At 43.8% G+C, this 17,374-nt stretch overlaps 1 protein-coding gene across 2 annotated transcripts in view; it reads right to left on the bottom strand.

Annotated features, from left to right (window-relative positions):
* LOC114606797 (kelch domain-containing protein 3-like) overlaps positions 1–17,374 on the bottom strand; it is an 80,752-nt gene that overhangs the window by 45,671 nt on the left and 17,707 nt on the right. For both annotated transcript variants that reach the window (XM_028749363.2, XM_028749362.2), the window contains exons 9-12: positions 10,034–10,134; positions 8,190–8,275; positions 6,142–6,223; positions 778–863 (exon numbers count right to left, since the gene is read on the bottom strand). In XM_028749363.2, the coding sequence (XP_028605196.2) occupies positions 778–863; positions 6,142–6,223; positions 8,190–8,275; positions 10,034–10,134 (355 nt within the window). The remainder of the gene's footprint in view (positions 1–777; positions 864–6,141; positions 6,224–8,189; positions 8,276–10,033; positions 10,135–17,374) is intronic.

The raw sequence follows: 17,374 nt of genomic DNA, 5'->3' as shown, positions 1-17,374 counted from the left end.
AGCTAAACAAGCTATAGCTTAGGGCCCCACTCTCTTGGGGGCCCCAAAAAAATTTAAAGAAAAAAAACACCTGGATGTACATTTCCAAAATATAAGGTAAAAAACATATAAAACATACAGCAACAGTGTTTTGTGTTGTGTAGGCTACTATGATGTAAGTAATGGGCCCCGCTTGCTAGCCCAAACCCTAAAATATCACTGGTTTGCTCATTTCTATATATAGGGTGCCTACATTCTGCATGTGCAAATGGCTTTAGATACCTATCAGGTCCAGAAATTACCACATAGCATATATTCAACACAAAAAACAGTGACAATTTGTTGTTGACAAAGGACAGCTGGACATATAAAGGGCCCCATTACCTTCAGTAGCTTAGGGCCTCATCAAACCTAAATCCGGCCCTGGGCACAAGTCAACTTCCCTCATCCCACCCTTGATCTTGATCGCTCCCATCCCCCACAGCTGATTCTCTGAAAAGAGAAAAGATGACAGGAGTATTGAATTCAATGGGGCTTACTCCCAGGTAGGTGGGATTTGGGTTGCAGCCTTAATCACTAAACCCATATGATACACCCAGTCTCACTTTCTGAGAGTGATCTAGCAGTCCCCGTTACCTGTTTCCATTTCAAAGCTCAGCATATTATTAAGTGCTCTCTTGTATTCTGCAATCTTTCGAAACATGGAAAAGCTCTATGGATCCGTCCACTGAGAGAGGCTGAAATGCAGTAAAATTCGAAGAATACCAGGCTCCTGGCTTCAAAATGATTTTCACTTACATGGCTATGAAGAATAAACGCCACATGGTTCCGTCTGCAGGCAGGGGGGATACCTACGTAAAGTGGCATCTTCCATTTCATCCGTGCTGAACGGCACAAAAGAAAATAATAATAATGAAAGCAAACTCACTGACAATAATCTAAACAATGATTCTTTCCCGTGGATTATGCCGAAGGTGCTCTCAGTGCTATAAATATAGTACTGAGAAACCTCTGAATGCCTGAGCTTTGTATAATTGTTGTAAGACACGCTAGAGAGAGAAAAGGAGTAAGAAAAGCTACAAGGGATCTGTAACAGAAATGAGTTAATCCTCCAGTTGTACTTGGGTAGTGGAAAAAGAAAGATCCTAGGAGAGAGATTATTGCCTCTTTTTTTTACAGAGTGCAGTTACTGAATTCAAAATTACTAAAGCCAGCCACAACTTCAATCTAAATAGGCTAGATTCAGGAATAGAAGGGGAAAGCCAACTGTACTGCAATAAACCTGGCACCTATATAAACTATCTTGCATTTGTCAGTTCTCTCAAAATGCTTTACGAGTGCTGAGAACAAGAATCACATTGTACATTATTTTGACCCCTTGATCTAAGTCATTGATCATTTAGATCACTCACAATTATTATTATTATTATTAATCTAGATTTTCACGATAGCCCACAAAAGAGAACCATAAAACAAATATAAAACAGATCAAAAACATCAGAAACAAAAGCAATTATCATAGCAACAGTAAAAAACAAAGAAACAAACAAAGAAACAAACAAAAAACCCCAACGATAGGTATAAAATCAGTTAAAATCCTGGGCAATCTTTTATTTTGTTGAAAATGTCTAAAACTTGGCTTGCCCGGAGATACGCAATACGCACCGAAAGCAGAACCGACAACCGCAAGCCTGCAGAAGTCAGTAAGGATAAACATTTTTGGGGAGAGAATAGAGCTGGGCGCCAAGCTCACACCTCTCCCCAAATGCTCCCAAGGGCTCTTGATAGGGGTGCAGACAAGAGCATGGCGAGCCCCTGGATTCCTTTAACGCAGGGGTCTGCAACCCGCGGCTCCGGAGCCGCATGTGGCTCTTTTACATCTTTGCCGCGGCTCCGGGGCGGATACTAGCGAGGGGAGGAGGCGCATTGTGCGCCCCGACACTCCTCACTGTGGCGGGCGCTGTACTGGCTGTGATGTCGCATGGGGGCGGTGCGTGCATTAGTCACGCACCGTCCCGACGTCACCTTCCCGCCCGCTGTCAGATCGCGGCTCCGGAGATATATTTGTTTTAAATGTCGCAATGGTTTTGCGGCTCCCAGTTGTTGTTTTTTCTTCGGAAACAGGTCCAAGTGGCTCTTTTTGTCTTAAAGGTTGCAGACCCCTGCTTTAACGGAATACCCTTGCAGCAGCAGCATTGGAGGGGCAGGCACAGCCAACCACATCCCCTCCACCAACCAAAATTAACCAATGCCTAACCACAACCTTACAAGTTGTGACGGTTTGCTACGCAGTAGGCAAAAAACCAAACGGCACCAGCCAATCAGCCAAATGGTAAAAATTCCTACCAGGCCCCTGCCCCAAAAGCAGATGACCCCCAGGACAGGCAAAGCAAGGTCAGCACCAACAAACCCTAAATAAAGGGAGGGTGGGAGGGTGATCCGATATGCACAGCGAAAAGAGGCAGCTCAACAGGGAATAAATAGCACCTCCATCAATCAAACAATTTTGCAACATTAAATTCTCCCCAGCAACAATTGGAGGTGCCTAATCAAATTTGTGGCTATCCATACTAACCCGCCCAGCAACAGGGGATGTCATGGTTGCCCCCACCGCAACACGTGCTCTCTGTGAAGGAGAACCCACTTTATTACATTTCTATCTTTCCTCCAAGGTGCTCAAAGCAGGATGCATGGTTTCTACCAGCTTTGGAAGCCACCTAGCCAAGTCCATCCACCAGGAAGGAGTATGTGAGACCTAGAATCACAGAACTGTAGAGTTGGAAGAGACCCTGAGGATCATCTAGTCCAACAATGTCCAACTGGTCGACCGTGATCGACAGGTAGATCGCCATGGTGCTCCCAGTTGATTGCGGTAGTTAAAGCAGTGATCATCCAGTTGCTCTTGAGCGATTGTGACACGCCCCGCCCCCGGCGCTACGTCCCATTGCCATAGCCTGCACTGTTGTGAAAGGTTTTATTCCCAGTGCCTGCAACAGAGTGGGCAGAGGAGGGAGGTCAGTGGACTGTTGGGCGAGCGATTTCATGTGCAATCCTCTCCCCAAACGGCTCAACAACTCTGGTCAATCGTTCCTAAAAAAAGCTCAACAAATATGGGCAATGACAATGGGTAGATCACTGCCAGTTTTATTATACTGTAAGGGACGCAGGTGGTGCTGTGGGTTAAACCACAGAGCTCAGGACTTGCCGATCAGAAGGTTGGCAGTTCGAATCCCCGCAACCGGGTGAGCTCCCGTTGCCTGGTCCCTGCTCCTGCCAACCTAGTAATTCGAAAGCACATCAAAGTGCAAGCAGATAAATAGGTACCGCTCCGGCAGGAAGGTAAACAGCGTTTCCGTGCACTGCTCTGGTTCGCCAGACGCGGCTTAGTCATACTGGCCACATGACCCGGAAGCTGTACGCTGGCTCCCTCAGCCAATAAAGCGAGATGAGCGCCGCAACCCCAGAGTTGGCCACGACTGGACCTAATGGTTAGGGGTCCTTTATCTCTACCTTACTGGGAATAGATTACAGTCTCTAGAGAGTTGGGTGTGCTTGATTTAGTCCAACCCCTGCAATCCAGGACTATGCAGCTGCCCCATACTGGAATCAAACCTGCAGCCTTGGCAAACAACTGAGCTGTCCAGGCCGACCAGCCAATAATTTGCTCCCCTTCTGTTTAGCCTTGTGTCTTGTTCATGCAAATACAAATACAAGTGTAATAAGACTTTTAAGGTCTTATATATTAAATGTTCATAAATGTACCAAGCAAACACGTACGTAAATATATAAACCACATGTCTGAAGCAGCACAGGAAGACAGTCCTGAAACCATTTTGACTGTCAAGCTGACCAAATGTTTCTCTGCAAGGAGGGAGGAGGTGAAAAAACCTTCCTTGTTACAGGAATTTAGTCATCACCATTTCAAAGGGTGACAGACTACCAAGAAAAGACCACCAGGAAAGGGAGTCAGATAAGGCATTATCAGATAACCTGGCAGAATGGAAAAACAACAACATTCAAATTTCTGTTGTAGACCGTCTTTTCTGTGATGTAGGTATGATGTTTGAGGGGGGGTGGTCTTGGGTTACACCCCTTCTGTGATGTATGTATGATGTATGGAGGGGTGGTCTTGAGCTCCAGGGCAGGGAATTTAAAATGTCTATATACGGGCAGGCACACCTGGGTTTGGGGTCCCCCTCCTTCTCCTGCGTGTGAAGGGAGCACCCTGTTGCAACCATAGCTGTCAAGTGTCCCTTATTTGAAGGGACAGTCCCTTATTCCAGCGACATGTCCCACTGCTGTCCCTTATTGATGGATGTCCCTTAAATGTCCCTTAAATGATGTCCCTTAAATTTCAAAGGAAGCAGCTCCTCTCCCTCCCTCCCTGCCGGCCAGGGAGGGAGGGAGGCTCCAACTGTGTTGCTTGGCTGTGTTGCTCACCCAATAAGAAGTCTAAGAACGACTGGGGGGTGGAGCTTGCATGCCTTGTGTGTGGCTAGTCAATGCAAGCTGAGGAGGTTTTTGAATGCTAGACGCCATTTTGTTGCACGTGCTGCTGCAAACTTTGCAGTGCAAAGCCAGGCCAGGGAGCCATCTTAAGTTGAGGCTGCATAGGCCTTGTGGTGCATGTGATTCAGATTCTATTCAGTTGAACCTCTGGTTACAAAGTTGGTTGGACAGTGTTCTCGAAGCTACCCAGCATGAGTTTGACCAGACTGCAGGAGGACAGGAAGACTGGAGTGCCTGGAACAGCTGAGGCTGCAGGTCCCTTATTTTGGCTGCAGGTCCCTTATTTTGGCTGCAGGTCCCTTATTTTGGCTGCTGGTCCCTTATTTTCAAGGCTGCTGGTCCCTTATTTTCAAATCTGTAAGTTGACAGCTATGGTTGCAACAGATCAATAAAGATCAGGATTACTAGCTGCTTTGCTTCTCAATATTCTCTGGTTGACCTCTGTTATTTTCTCCTACCAATAGGGAACCCACGTAAGGACTCTATACGAGCTCTTGTGTACCCCATAAGGGGAAAAGGGCAGATTTTATTTACAACACAAGGAAGGTTTGGGAATACGTTCTAGTGTGGACACAAGGAGTTCCTAAGTGAAGAAGTCTTTTTTTCCTTTTAAACTTGAGAGGTTCTTGTGGTTTAGACTCCTCGGAGCCTTTTTGCTACAGTATGCGGTTTCGACGGCAAAAAATCTTTTCATTCCGATGTGTGAAACGGATGTTTGGAGTTCAAACGTGGATGAAACAATTATCCTCAAAAAGATATTTGCGTTCTTTGTTCTCCAGTCATTTTTAAAGTGGCAGGTTAATGACACAACCTGTAAAGCATATGCATCACAGTTCTTAGATCAGTCTCTGAAGAAGGGAAGAATTGTTTCCGCAACGCATCTGGTACCAATAAATAAATTTGGCACTTTTTGAGAGAAACAACTGTTTTCTCTCTTGTTCTTGTGTCGATCTTTGTTTTCCCAAGTTATTCTGGTGCCAAAGGCAGTAACTCCCATAAGCGCTCTCTGGCAGTAAAAATAACAATGCAACAATAGTGGATTAAATAACTTCTAGACATCGCTGTCACAGGTGGCTGCCTCATTCTGCATAATACTAAGGCTGTCTCTGACTATGTGAACCAGGTCTCTCTCTCTCTCTCTCTCTCTCTCTCTCTCTCTCTCACACACACACACACACACACACACGCACACACAAAATTTTCAGCAGTAACATGTAAGCACTTGCTAAGCACTTTCTGCCCAGAAAAGCTTCACAACAAATATGTTAGTCTTGAAGGTGCCACAAGACTCTTGAATTGTTCCCCCCTCTTCCCTGCGACATGATAAATTAAGAACAATAATCAGAAACTACCCTGAAGTTATAAATGCACAGCAAATTTTACTGGAGGAACTATTTTTGGTTGCTACATTTTTTCCCCCAGAAGTGGGAACAAAGAAGCGCAGATTCAAAGAAAAAAACATTATAAGGGATAACCAACAGACAAATGGATCAGCCGAAATGGAAAGAACTCGGTGTGTTTTGAAGTGTAGAGATAAAGGCAGTATTCAAATAGCATAGCAAAAATGCACCTCAAAAATCAGTAACTTTCAAACAGGCAACGATGGACAACGTTATCTAATCCACCCGTTCTTCCACTGCTCCCCCATCTCACCTAAACTTAATTTCATAATATCATTCCTTGGTATTTGACTCCCATCTTCGGACTTGGAAGTTCCTCCAAACAAATAAATGTCCTGAAAGGAAGAACAAAAGAAACTGTAGCAAAAGTAATAAATAACTCCTTTATCCTTGCTTTGTCCTTCTCTACGGCAACATCCACACAAAAATACAGTTACTGGAGTTGGTTTTGTTCCATGTCTCATTAAAGGCCTTCTTTCGATTAATAGTCAGAAAGTCCATTTATTAATAACAGTAAACTGTTCCTGCCAAATGTCTTGCAGAGACTTGACATTAATACCTATGCTGAACTTTATGGGTAACGTTATTTGTCCACTTTTTAAAAAAGTTTTTATTTATACTTTTCAAGTTTATACATTTCATTAGTTTCACAATCAATTTAACATTTCGAAGTTTGACTTCCTTCGCCCTCTTTCTGCAGTTCCTTAATATATATATATTTATAAAATATCTTCTGCATATCCAAATTCATTTAATTATCTACTTTAAATATATACTCTTATGAAACTGCAGGTTAATACAATAATCCTGCCAATGCTTTTATTGGTTTGCAATTTATCTGTAAATATTCCATAAACCATTTCCATTCTTTTATAAAATGTTTGTTATCTTGATTTCTTACTCTTCTGGCAAATTTCGCCATTTCTGAATATTCCATAAGTTTTTGTATCTATTCCTCCTTTGCTAGGACTTCTGATTCTTTCCACTTTTGGGCAAGTAGCATCCTCGCTGCTGTAGTAGCATACATAAATAAATTTCTATACAATTTAGGTAGTTCTGTCCCTATAATTCCCAAACACATATATTTGCCCACTTTTGCTGGGGGCAGAAAAGCAGCTATCTGCTAATCTGAGTTACCATTAGAAAACACAGATGGCTATGAACAACTTCCATCCTACAAAGTAGACCCGGGGGATCCCTTGATCCCTTCTCATTGTTGATGTCTGGATGTCTGCTGTAATCCTTAGTCTCGCCCTACACACCTCAATGAAACATCTGGGGACACATGCGGACAAATACTGCTGGTTGCCTTGGAAATGGCCGGCTTCTGCTAATTAACAATCTGCTAAAACACTCTGGGATTGATTGGACTGCGGCCAACTCGCCTCGCCTTGCATTTCAGAGGACTCCCAATGACAGGTGTGGCCTGGCAAACCAATAGGGAGGCTTTTCTGCATAGACATGGCGATATTCTGCATAACTAAGCACTGGTGAAATTCGAAGCGCAATGAGGAAGGATGGGGGATGGAAGAAAACAACAACTGCTCTTTAGTGCTCAATCAGAACTAAGAGGAATTTGGGTTTACCCTAGATTGCCATTTGTTCTGATATACCACGAAAGAGCAGGTTTTCCCTTGGAAAGGAATGGGGCAAGGGGGAAAACTCCTCGGACCCATGCTTAGAAAGTGTGGGTCAGGCAGGAAACTGCCAAGACTTGTGCTTTCTAGGCACAGCACATGCGGAAGTGTGGATGAGCCCTGGATTTATATTTACAGTGGTACCTCTGGTTACGAACTTAATTTGTTCCAAAGGTCCGTTCTCAACCTGAAACCATTCTTAACCTGAGGTACCACTTTAGCTAATGGGGCCTCGCGCTGCCGCCGTGGCGAGATTTCTGTTCTCATCCTGAGGTAAAGTTCTTAACTTGAGGTACTACTTCCAGGTTAGCGGAGTCTGTAACCCGAAGTGTTTGTAAACCGAGGTACCACTGTATGTATATATATACATTTGGGGAGGGGTGACAGTATGGTGCCCAGCCCCATTCTCTCCCCAATATTGTTTTCCCTTCCTGGTTTTCGTTGGAATACGGAAGCCAATTCTGTCCCAGGGCGGGGACAGATAGTCGTAACCAATGCCTAAGCAACCACTCACATTATGTATTTTAATAAAGCTGTGGCCAAAATTATGCCAAAAACCTTAAACAAAAATTCTGTGTGAATTGTGATTTATTTAGGGGGTGGCTTGGGGACCTCAACACGCAACATCATTTGAAACAGAAGATTTAAACTGACAGGCTTTTACCTTATCATGGTGAGCTGTAAATGTGTGCTGCGTCCTTCCGATTGGCTTTTCTCCCTTGACGTCACACTTCTGCCACGTTAACAATACTTGGGAAGAGGAGAGAAGAAAACGAGCAAATAGAACCTGCATTGCATCCTGGGTTTTTTTTTTGCATCAGGGAATGCAGCTCATGGCCTTCAATATTTCCATCCATTTATTCTTATAAAAACAGAGCTAACCTCCCATCGTCCCAGACTGGAACTTATTGGGCAGCCAAATAACTAAATAGTTTAGGGAATTCTAAGCATTCCTAACAGCACTTTTTTTTTTGTATAATTTTTATTAAATTTTCCGTTTTACATTTTAGAATATTCATTTAAACAACCTTAAAGTATCAATGACTTCTCTTCTACTCTTTCCATGGTTCATTTTGCATAACATAAATCCCTGCATATTTTATATAAACTGAACCATTCAGTATTCTATTATTACATCCATCAAAACATATTTACGCTGTTGAATCTGTCTTAATGCTGCTCTCGTTTTCAAATATACACAATTCCCCCCCCCCCATATATTCAATAAACATTTTCCAATCTTCTTTAAACATAGGTTCTTCTTGTTCTATATGTTAAAGCTGCAAGCTGTGCATATTCTGTCAACTTAAGTTGCTATTCTTCTTTAGTTGGGACCTCACTCATTTTCCATTTTTGGACTAACCAAACATGAGCCGCAGTAGTGGCATACATAAATAACCTTTTTTGACACCTGGGACTTTCCGTCTGAATTATCCCAATCATTAAGGACTCTGGCTTTTTGGTACTTTTAAACATCTTTTTCAATTCATTACAAATTATTTCCCAATACTCTTTTACCCTTTTACAGCTCCACCATATATGATAGAATGTACCCTCAGTCTCACTGCATCTCTCATTGTACTCTTAAGTTGCATTATCTAATTTTACGCCCACAACTTTTGGAGTAACTGATCAGAGACTGCAGGCTTGTGAAGCAACCGTCAGCCTAGTAATGGCTGACATTATTAAGGGAGAAGATTTCGGAGCTATTTTTAGGCAATCTGAGAAAGGACTAGTTTTTGGAATGTTTCCTGGCAACATGGTACCATCTTTGAAAGCAAAGCATTGAAAAAGCCAGTGTCCCAACAACATCAGTCGGTGAGGGTCAGGGTGGTATAAAACTGCAATGAAGAATTTCACAGTATTTGACATGATGAAGAACTGAGCTCTGTGGAAGCCGAGGACCCAACATGGCTTTTTTGGGAGATGGCCAGTGAGCCAACAGGAAATGGTGTACAGTTATACATAAGGGAACTCTTTAAGAACTCTTGAGTTCTTAAGGGATCGAAACCAAGTTAATAATACTTAGTTCCCATTATAATCAATAGGACAGGCTAGCCGTAACTAACTTTTTACCGAAGTGTAATTAATTTGGCCTGGATTCACTAAATTTTTAATACAGTTTAATTGCATTAATTGTATAATACAATTTTGATACAATTAAGTGTCAAATGCCCCAGTGCTTATCAGTTATCCAAGTGCCTTTGCCTAAAAGTGGAAACTGGGAGCAGGCAAACTTCTTACTGAATAATGATACAGAATGCATGTTTTTACTTATATCTCCATAAATTTTGTTTTTTCCCTGGTTTATTGTGTGTTCAAAGCTGATTTTCATGAGTAAAGATCCATCTGAAGTCTGGCTCTGATTTTCTCAGATGTTTGTACTGAGGTACAAGCAAAAGTGGTACAGTGTTGTTGCATTGCCTTTCATCTATTTGTACCTCCCCCCGAAAAAACACCCCAGTTATTCATACAGTGAGGGAAATGATCTGTAATAATGAAAGACACCTGTGTCCAGTGCAAACAGATCAGTGCAATATTCATCTTCGTCGGAACATCCTCCAAACATATAGATGATTTCTCCGATTGTTGCAAAAGCATGGCCTGATCTGAAAAGTTAAAACATCATTTGTATTTAACAGTGTGCCTCGCAGCTAACTCAGACAGAATTAGAAATGCCATGGAAATCAAAAGTATATAAGGTTGCACCCCCCTCAACTGTTCTCTTTGGCAGGGGGCAGGTGTATTCTGCAAGATGCCATTGCTGCTGTTATAAGAATTTAAGGTCATATATAAAAAAATTAAATGCTCATAACTGCATATATAAACCACATGTTTGAAATCCCACAGAAGGGTCCCGAACAAATTGTCCTCAAATATTTCTCTGCAAGGTCAAAGTGGGATACTTCCCCATTGTCTCTTTCCTCACAGATCCTGTCTTCAGGGCACATTCAAGTTATGAAGAGGGTGTGAGCCTGTGACCTGTGACCTAGATTCAGGAATTAAGTAGTTATAACAACAAAAGACCAAAACTCAGATAAGGCAATCAGGTAACTTGCCAGACAGGAGATAAACAATGCACTCAGGTTTCTGTTGTAGACCACCTTTTCTGTGATGTAAGTATGATGTATCTGGGGGGTAGCCTTGGGCTACCTCCCTTCTGTGATGTATGTATGATGTTTCTGGGGGTGGTCTTGGGCTCCAGGGCGGGCAATTTAAAATGTCTATATAAGGGCAGGCACACCTTTGTTCTGGGTCCTCCTCCTCTCCCCTGTATGTAGAGGAAAGTAGAAAGAGATGGAGACAGAGACAGAGAGAACGCAGTGGCCAGCTACATTATGGTTACCAGATTTTTTTTTTAATGAATCCGGGGACACCCCCCCCTTTTTTTTTTAAGCTGAGTAGCAACAGGGAGTCAGTAACGGGGATGGTAAGGCAAAAGACCGTAGGCCCAAGCAGGCATGCATATTGTATAAAGGTGCAAAGCCCTCCTTTCGCACCCTGTGAAACATAAATGTGCAGAGTTTTTTTAAAACTGGGCAACGGCCACCCAATAACAACTCCCGAGCCTCCCCTGATCAATCAAAACAAAGGCGGAAGAGGGCAGGAGATCTGTACCGCCGGTCGTCCCCGGTTCCCCTTTGGCAGTGGCAGCAACAGCGGCAGTCAGCAGCCCGGAGGCAGCCTGGTAGCGCAGTTGGCTCTGGCTGGCTTCAGGAGCTGCTTGCTGCCCCCTCCCTGGTGCCTGCCAGTTTGCCTCCCGGAAGTCCCTATACGATGTGTCTTGTGCAAAACACATCATATGGGGACTTCCGGCGAGGAAGAATGGCGGGCGCCACGGCAGCCAGCAGCGAGCAGCTCCTGAAGCCAGCCAGAGCCAACTGCGCTACCAGGCTGGCTCCAGGCTGCTGAGGCTGCCGCTGCCACATTTCCCAGGAACAGATTTGCAGAACCAGGGGTGTCTGGTAACCCTAAGCTAGATGCCTCTGGGAAGCCAAGCAGCAGAATACGAGAGCAACAGTGCTCTCCCGCCGTTCTTCCTGAAGCATGCCGCTCAGTCACTTAGCCACTCCTCTAGACCTGCACTCTAGGAAGCCCTGAGAGTTGCATCTATACAGCAGCAAGTGTGCTTTTCATGAAATAACTGCTATCAAAACTCACCACTGTCATCTCCTCTGGCGGCAGGTCTGAAGAGGTCAAGTGCTCTCTCTCTTACCATTTTGCTGATCCCTTCTGCTCTCTACCATCCAGACCCTCTGAATTAACTCTAAGGGTTTTCAAGTGCACAGCTATATCAAGTACCTGCTAAGGAGTTGAGCGAGAAGACCAGGAGTTTATGTGGACTGTCAGTAGACCCTTGTTTCCTTACTAAGGTAGCCATGCGTCACACTGGCTTACCCTCAGCCATGTCTCCTCTTCTGTTTCTTACTGGTCATCTTTACCCTTCAGAATGATTTCTAAATCTGCATCTATGCATCAAAACCGACGCAGGATTTTGTGCAAATCGGCGCTTTCTTCTATCCTCTTTTCTGGTGGTGCATTCTCTGTGTTTTGGCAACACGCCCTGTTCCTGAACTGGCCCCTTCCCAGTCTACTCACTATATGCTCAGTCCTTTCCTCCCAAATACAATGGCACCTTGGTTCTCAAGCTTAATCCATTCCAGAAGTCCATTCCAAAACCATGGCACGTTTTCCCATAGAAATTAACGCAAAATAGATTCATCCATCCCAGACTTTTAAAAACAACCCCTGAAACAGCAATTTAACATGAATTTTACTATCTAACGAGACCAGTGATCCATAAAATGAAAGCAATAAACAATGTACAGCAGTCACACAATCAATCCATCAGCAGCTGAACTGGGTTCCACACAGTCACAAAAACAAAACAAAAAGAGCCGCAAAAACAAAAACGCAAAATAAATAGCAAAACCAGACAGACCTCAGCGTAACACTCAAAACAGAAGCGTAACACTCAAAATGGAGCACGTTCAGCTTCCAAAAAAAGTTTGCAAACCAGAACACATACCCGGAAGGGTTTGCAGCGTTTGGGTTCCAAGTTATTTGAGTACCAAGGCGTTTGAGAACCAAGGTACCACTGTATATGCTCATTCCTTTCCTCCCAAATACCTGCTGGCTCTTGCTCCTCTCCCTCATTCCCTGTTTGTGTTTCATGGCTCAACCTTCTCTCTCCTGTCCCAGCAGCACCACCTCTGAAGCTCAGCCAACATGGCCTCGGCCCAGTATACCTGAAGGAGCGTCTCCAGCCCCATCATTCTGCCCGGACACTGAGGTCCAGCACTGAGGGCCTTCTGGTGGTTCCCTCGCTGCGAGAAGCCAAGTTACAGGGAACCAGGCAGAGGGCCTTCTCGGTAGTAGCACCTGCCCTGTGGAACGCCCTCCCACCAGATGTCAAAGAGAAAAACAACTGACAGACTTTTAGAAGACATCTGAAGGCAGCCCTGTTTAGGGAAGCTTCTAATGTTTAATAGATTATTGTATTTTAATATTCAGTTGGAAGCCACCCAGAGTGGCTGGGGAAACCCAGCTAGATGGGTGGGGTATAAATAATAAATTATTATTATTATTATTATTATTATTATTATTATTATTATTACACGGTCAATGCTCAGGGATTTGTAGTCCAATAACGTCTGAAGTGCCCTAGGTTAGCCAGATGTGCTGTAGTTGGCCTCTGAGCCCCACTAATTCCCATTAAAAGCAGCACCGGCAACCCATGACTGTGCCCACCTGCTGTGCCAGTCCCCACCCCTGAATAGTGCTATGAAAAGCAATGGGGACAATGAAACTTATTATATGATACACCTGTCATATAGTTGTTTGAGGTGCCAGTAACACAATGCTTCCTGGTTGCATTGCCACACGTAAGGAGGCATTAATATTCTGCAGAAAGCCTATTTTGTATGCAATCCTATACAGTCATACCTCGGGTCGAAGTAGCTTCAGGTTAAGTATTTTTGGGTTGCGCTCTGCGGCAACCCGGAAGTAACGGAGCACGTTACGTCCGGGTTTTGCCGCTCGCGCATGCGCAGATGCTAAAAATGACGTCACGTGCATGCGCAGAAGCGGCGAAACACGACCTGCGCACATGCGCAGTCGCATGTTATGTTTACTTCAGGATGTGAACGGGGCTCCGGAACGGATCCCATTCGTATCCAGAGGTAGTACTGTATAGGCAAACCTGGAAGTAACCCTCATGGAACTTAGTGGGACTTACATAGGAGTAGACCTGTACAGGATTGCATTGTTGCCACATTTTCAAATCTCAAAGACCTGAATGTGTATACAAGTTCCCTTACTGTAAATAAATAATAATTGCATTTTGAAGGAGCACCAAGTCTCCTAAGGCAAGTGAGCTGAAGTGTAATAAGGCTATTATTATTATTTATTGAATTTATATACCGCCCTATACCCGGGGGGTCTCATGGGGGTTTACAGAATAAAATCAAGATATAAAACCACAAAATACGTAACGAAAATGAAAACAGTTGGGATGGGATGGGATGTGGGGTGAGTTGAAGTAGGAACAGGGAATTGGTAAAAATGTATGTGTGAGAGGGGAGGAATCTTGTTTGAGCAAAAGGCACCACTTCCTCCCATGATCAAATTATTGCTTTCCTTGTAGTAAATACAAATATACTGAATAATTTGTTCCATCACAATAACTGTTTCGTTGCCCAGCTCATAAGGAATGTGATTATACAACTGGAACAATACTCATTATTTTTATGCTGGGAACTACATTTGTCGATTCCTTAAACTTATTATGTTTATTACAGTAGTTTAGTAACAGAAAAAAAACACAAAATCAATCTTGGCAAAGGCAAGGCATAATAATGTGTTTGCGCTAGCTTATGCCAAGGCAGAATTTCATCCAAAGCTACTTAATTGTCATTTATTTATAAACGCAGCCCAAAGATTTCTGCTGTGAAGCGTTCTGGTGGCAATCGTATCAATATCTAGCACAAGTTATAGTGTCTGAAATCTGACGCATCTGCATTTGTATTGATAGCCCAACTTCATGAATTGTGACAGTGATGAGACTTTGTCACTCGCTGATAGACAAAGTAACACTATGACAGTTAGCTTGAACTCTGGTGTGGGCTACCTATGCCCAAATTTAACTGGATATTCGTTCAAAAGTCTTACAGCTCAATGCTGTACACCAGGGCCTGAGAATCTCAGGCCTGGTGGGGAGGGTAAATGTGGCCCTCCAAGTCGCTCTATCTGGCCCCCAAACTCTATACCACATCCCCAGTGCTTTGCATCCTTCTTGCGTGTTTTGGCTGGCTGGAATGCATCCCTCAAACTCTGATACTGTGGTACCTCAGGTTAAGTACTTAATTCATTCCGGAGGTCCGTACTTAACCTGAAACTGTTCTTAACCTGAAGCACCACTTTAGCTAATGGGGCCTCTAGCTGCCACAGCGCCACTGCTACACAATTTCTGTTCTCATCCTGAAGCAAAGTTCTTAACCCGAGGTACTATTTCTGGGTTAGCAGAGTCTGTAACCTGAAGCGTATGTAACCTGAAGCATCTGTAACCTGAGGTACCACTGTAATGCCTTTTGCTTGTCTGGCTGCAGAACAGAGATGATGATGATGATGGTGATGATGATAATAATTTATTTATACCACACCCATCTGGCTGGGTTTCCCCAGTCACTCTGGGTGGCTTCCAGCAAAATATTAAAATACAATAATTCATCAAATATTAAAAGCTTCCCTAAACAGGGCTGCCTTCAGATGTCTTCTAAAAGTCAGATAGTTGTTCATTTCTTTCACATCTAGTGGGAGGGCATTCCATAGGGCAGGCACCACTACTGAGAAGGCCCTGTAACTTTGTTTCTCACAGGGAGGGAACCACCAGAAGGCCCTCGGAGCTGGACCTCAGTGTCCGGGCTGAACTATGGGGGCGGAGACACTCCTTCAGGTATACTGGGCCAAGGCCATTTAGGGCTTTAAAGGTCAGCACCAACACTTTGAATTGTGCCTGGAAACGTACTGGGAGCCATTGTAGGTCTTTCAGGACTGGTGTTATATGGTCTTGGCGGCCACTCCCAGTCACCAGTCTATCTGCTGCATTCTAGATTAGTTGTAGTTTCCGGGTCACCTTCAAAGGTAGCCCCACATGGAGCACGTTTCAGTAGTCCAAGCGGGAGATAAGTAGAGCATGCAGGTAGGGTCTCAGCCTGCGTACCAGATGGAGCTGGTAAACAGCTGCCCTGGACACAGAATTGACCTGCGCCTCCATGGGCAGCTGTGAGTCCAAAATGACTCCCAGGCTGCACACCTGGTCCTTCAGAGGCACAGTTACTCCATTCAGGACCAGTGAGTCCTCCATACCCACCCGTCCCCTGTCCATAGCTGTCAACTTTCCCCTTTTCTTGCTAGGAATCCTATTCGAAATAAGGGAGTTTCCCTTAAAAAAAGGAAAATGTTGACAGCTATGCCCCTGTCCCCCCAAAACAGTACTTCTGTGGTTCTTTGTGCGTGTAGAAGCTCATCTACTGCACAAAGGTAATATCTACATTATTTGCTCCTCCTACTTTTCCTTCTGGTCCCACCCACCACAGGAGTGGAAGAAGCCGGGGTCTGAAAAGGGTTCCCCAACCCTGCTAGTCTTATCTACTCAGAAGTGAGCCCCGTGAAGTTCAATGGGGCTTACTTCCTTTTGCCTGCCTGGCACGCATATCAGAATTCGTGGAGGCTGAGGGAAAATCGCCACTAATTTGTCACGCTTGTGTTTTGAGCTAGTGCATTGTATTGCCTAATGATTTTAGGTTGGCGGCAATTTGTCATGTTCAGGTTCCTGGGCATTCTCCAGAGCACTGTTAATGAACAAAGCGTTCCTCACTGCACTCTGAGTGAGCAAAGAATAATTTTTCATAAGCCAGTCTTAGCTATTCCAGTTATGGTGGTACTAGTGGAAGAGAGAATAGATCCAGTGAAGGGGGGGAAAAACCACATATTGGGAACAAGACTCCTTTAATATAGTTAAGCAAACATCTGAGGTGAGCAACAATTATTCTCGTCCGAGCACTTGAGGAGCAAAATGTGCCATTTCATTTCATTTTTATTTATTTATTGAATTTATATAATGCCCTACACCTGGAGGTCTCACAGTTTATTATTTACTTATTATTACATTTTTAACCCAAGTTTCCTCCAAGGACCTCAAAGTCGTATATTTGGTTTCTTCCCCTTCCCATTTTATCCTCAGAAGGACCCTGTATAGATGCATAGATGGCCAGGAATCAAAGGAAATTATACACTATTAGCCTTGCCCAAAGTCAAACCCTCACAATTGTATCAAACTCCCTGTAGAACTAGTTGAAGACCCTTCAAGTGTCCCCGTTTTCCTTTTAAGCTATTTCTCCTCTCCTTCAAAGGAAGACTCGGCAATATTTAGCCAGGCAATAAAAGTCACGTCTATTCATGACATGGCACAGAGTGTTGACTAGGTCATAAAGGCAGCATTCAGATCCCATTACCGGTATGGTTGAATATTTCACTCCCAATTAAACAAAAATTATGTGCTGTTCCAGCTCAAGCTTCAATGGGTCACAGAGATAATTATATTCTCTTGTTTCCTTGTTTATTTGGAATGGCAAAGGAGGGCATTTTCTCAGAATCCATTTGGTGCCACCATTAACAGAGCTCTCCCCTTTGTCAGGAAAAGAATATATAGGGATCAACTTATTATGATAGGAAGAATGAGCACTGTATTCATGAATGTTTGGCCAGCATCTTTTCAGCTCCTAGGGCCTTTTGCCTATGCATAGAAGAAAGTCATGGCTTCCTGAAACAATCTTTGGTTCAGACAAT

The sequence above is a fragment of the Podarcis muralis genome, chromosome 11 (genome assembly GCF_964188315.1).
Source record: "Podarcis muralis chromosome 11, rPodMur119.hap1.1, whole genome shotgun sequence".
Taxonomy (NCBI): domain Eukaryota; kingdom Metazoa; phylum Chordata; class Lepidosauria; order Squamata; family Lacertidae; genus Podarcis; species Podarcis muralis.
The sequence above is the reverse complement of the archived record's forward strand: the minus strand, read 5'-3'. Positions and strand labels throughout refer to the sequence as shown.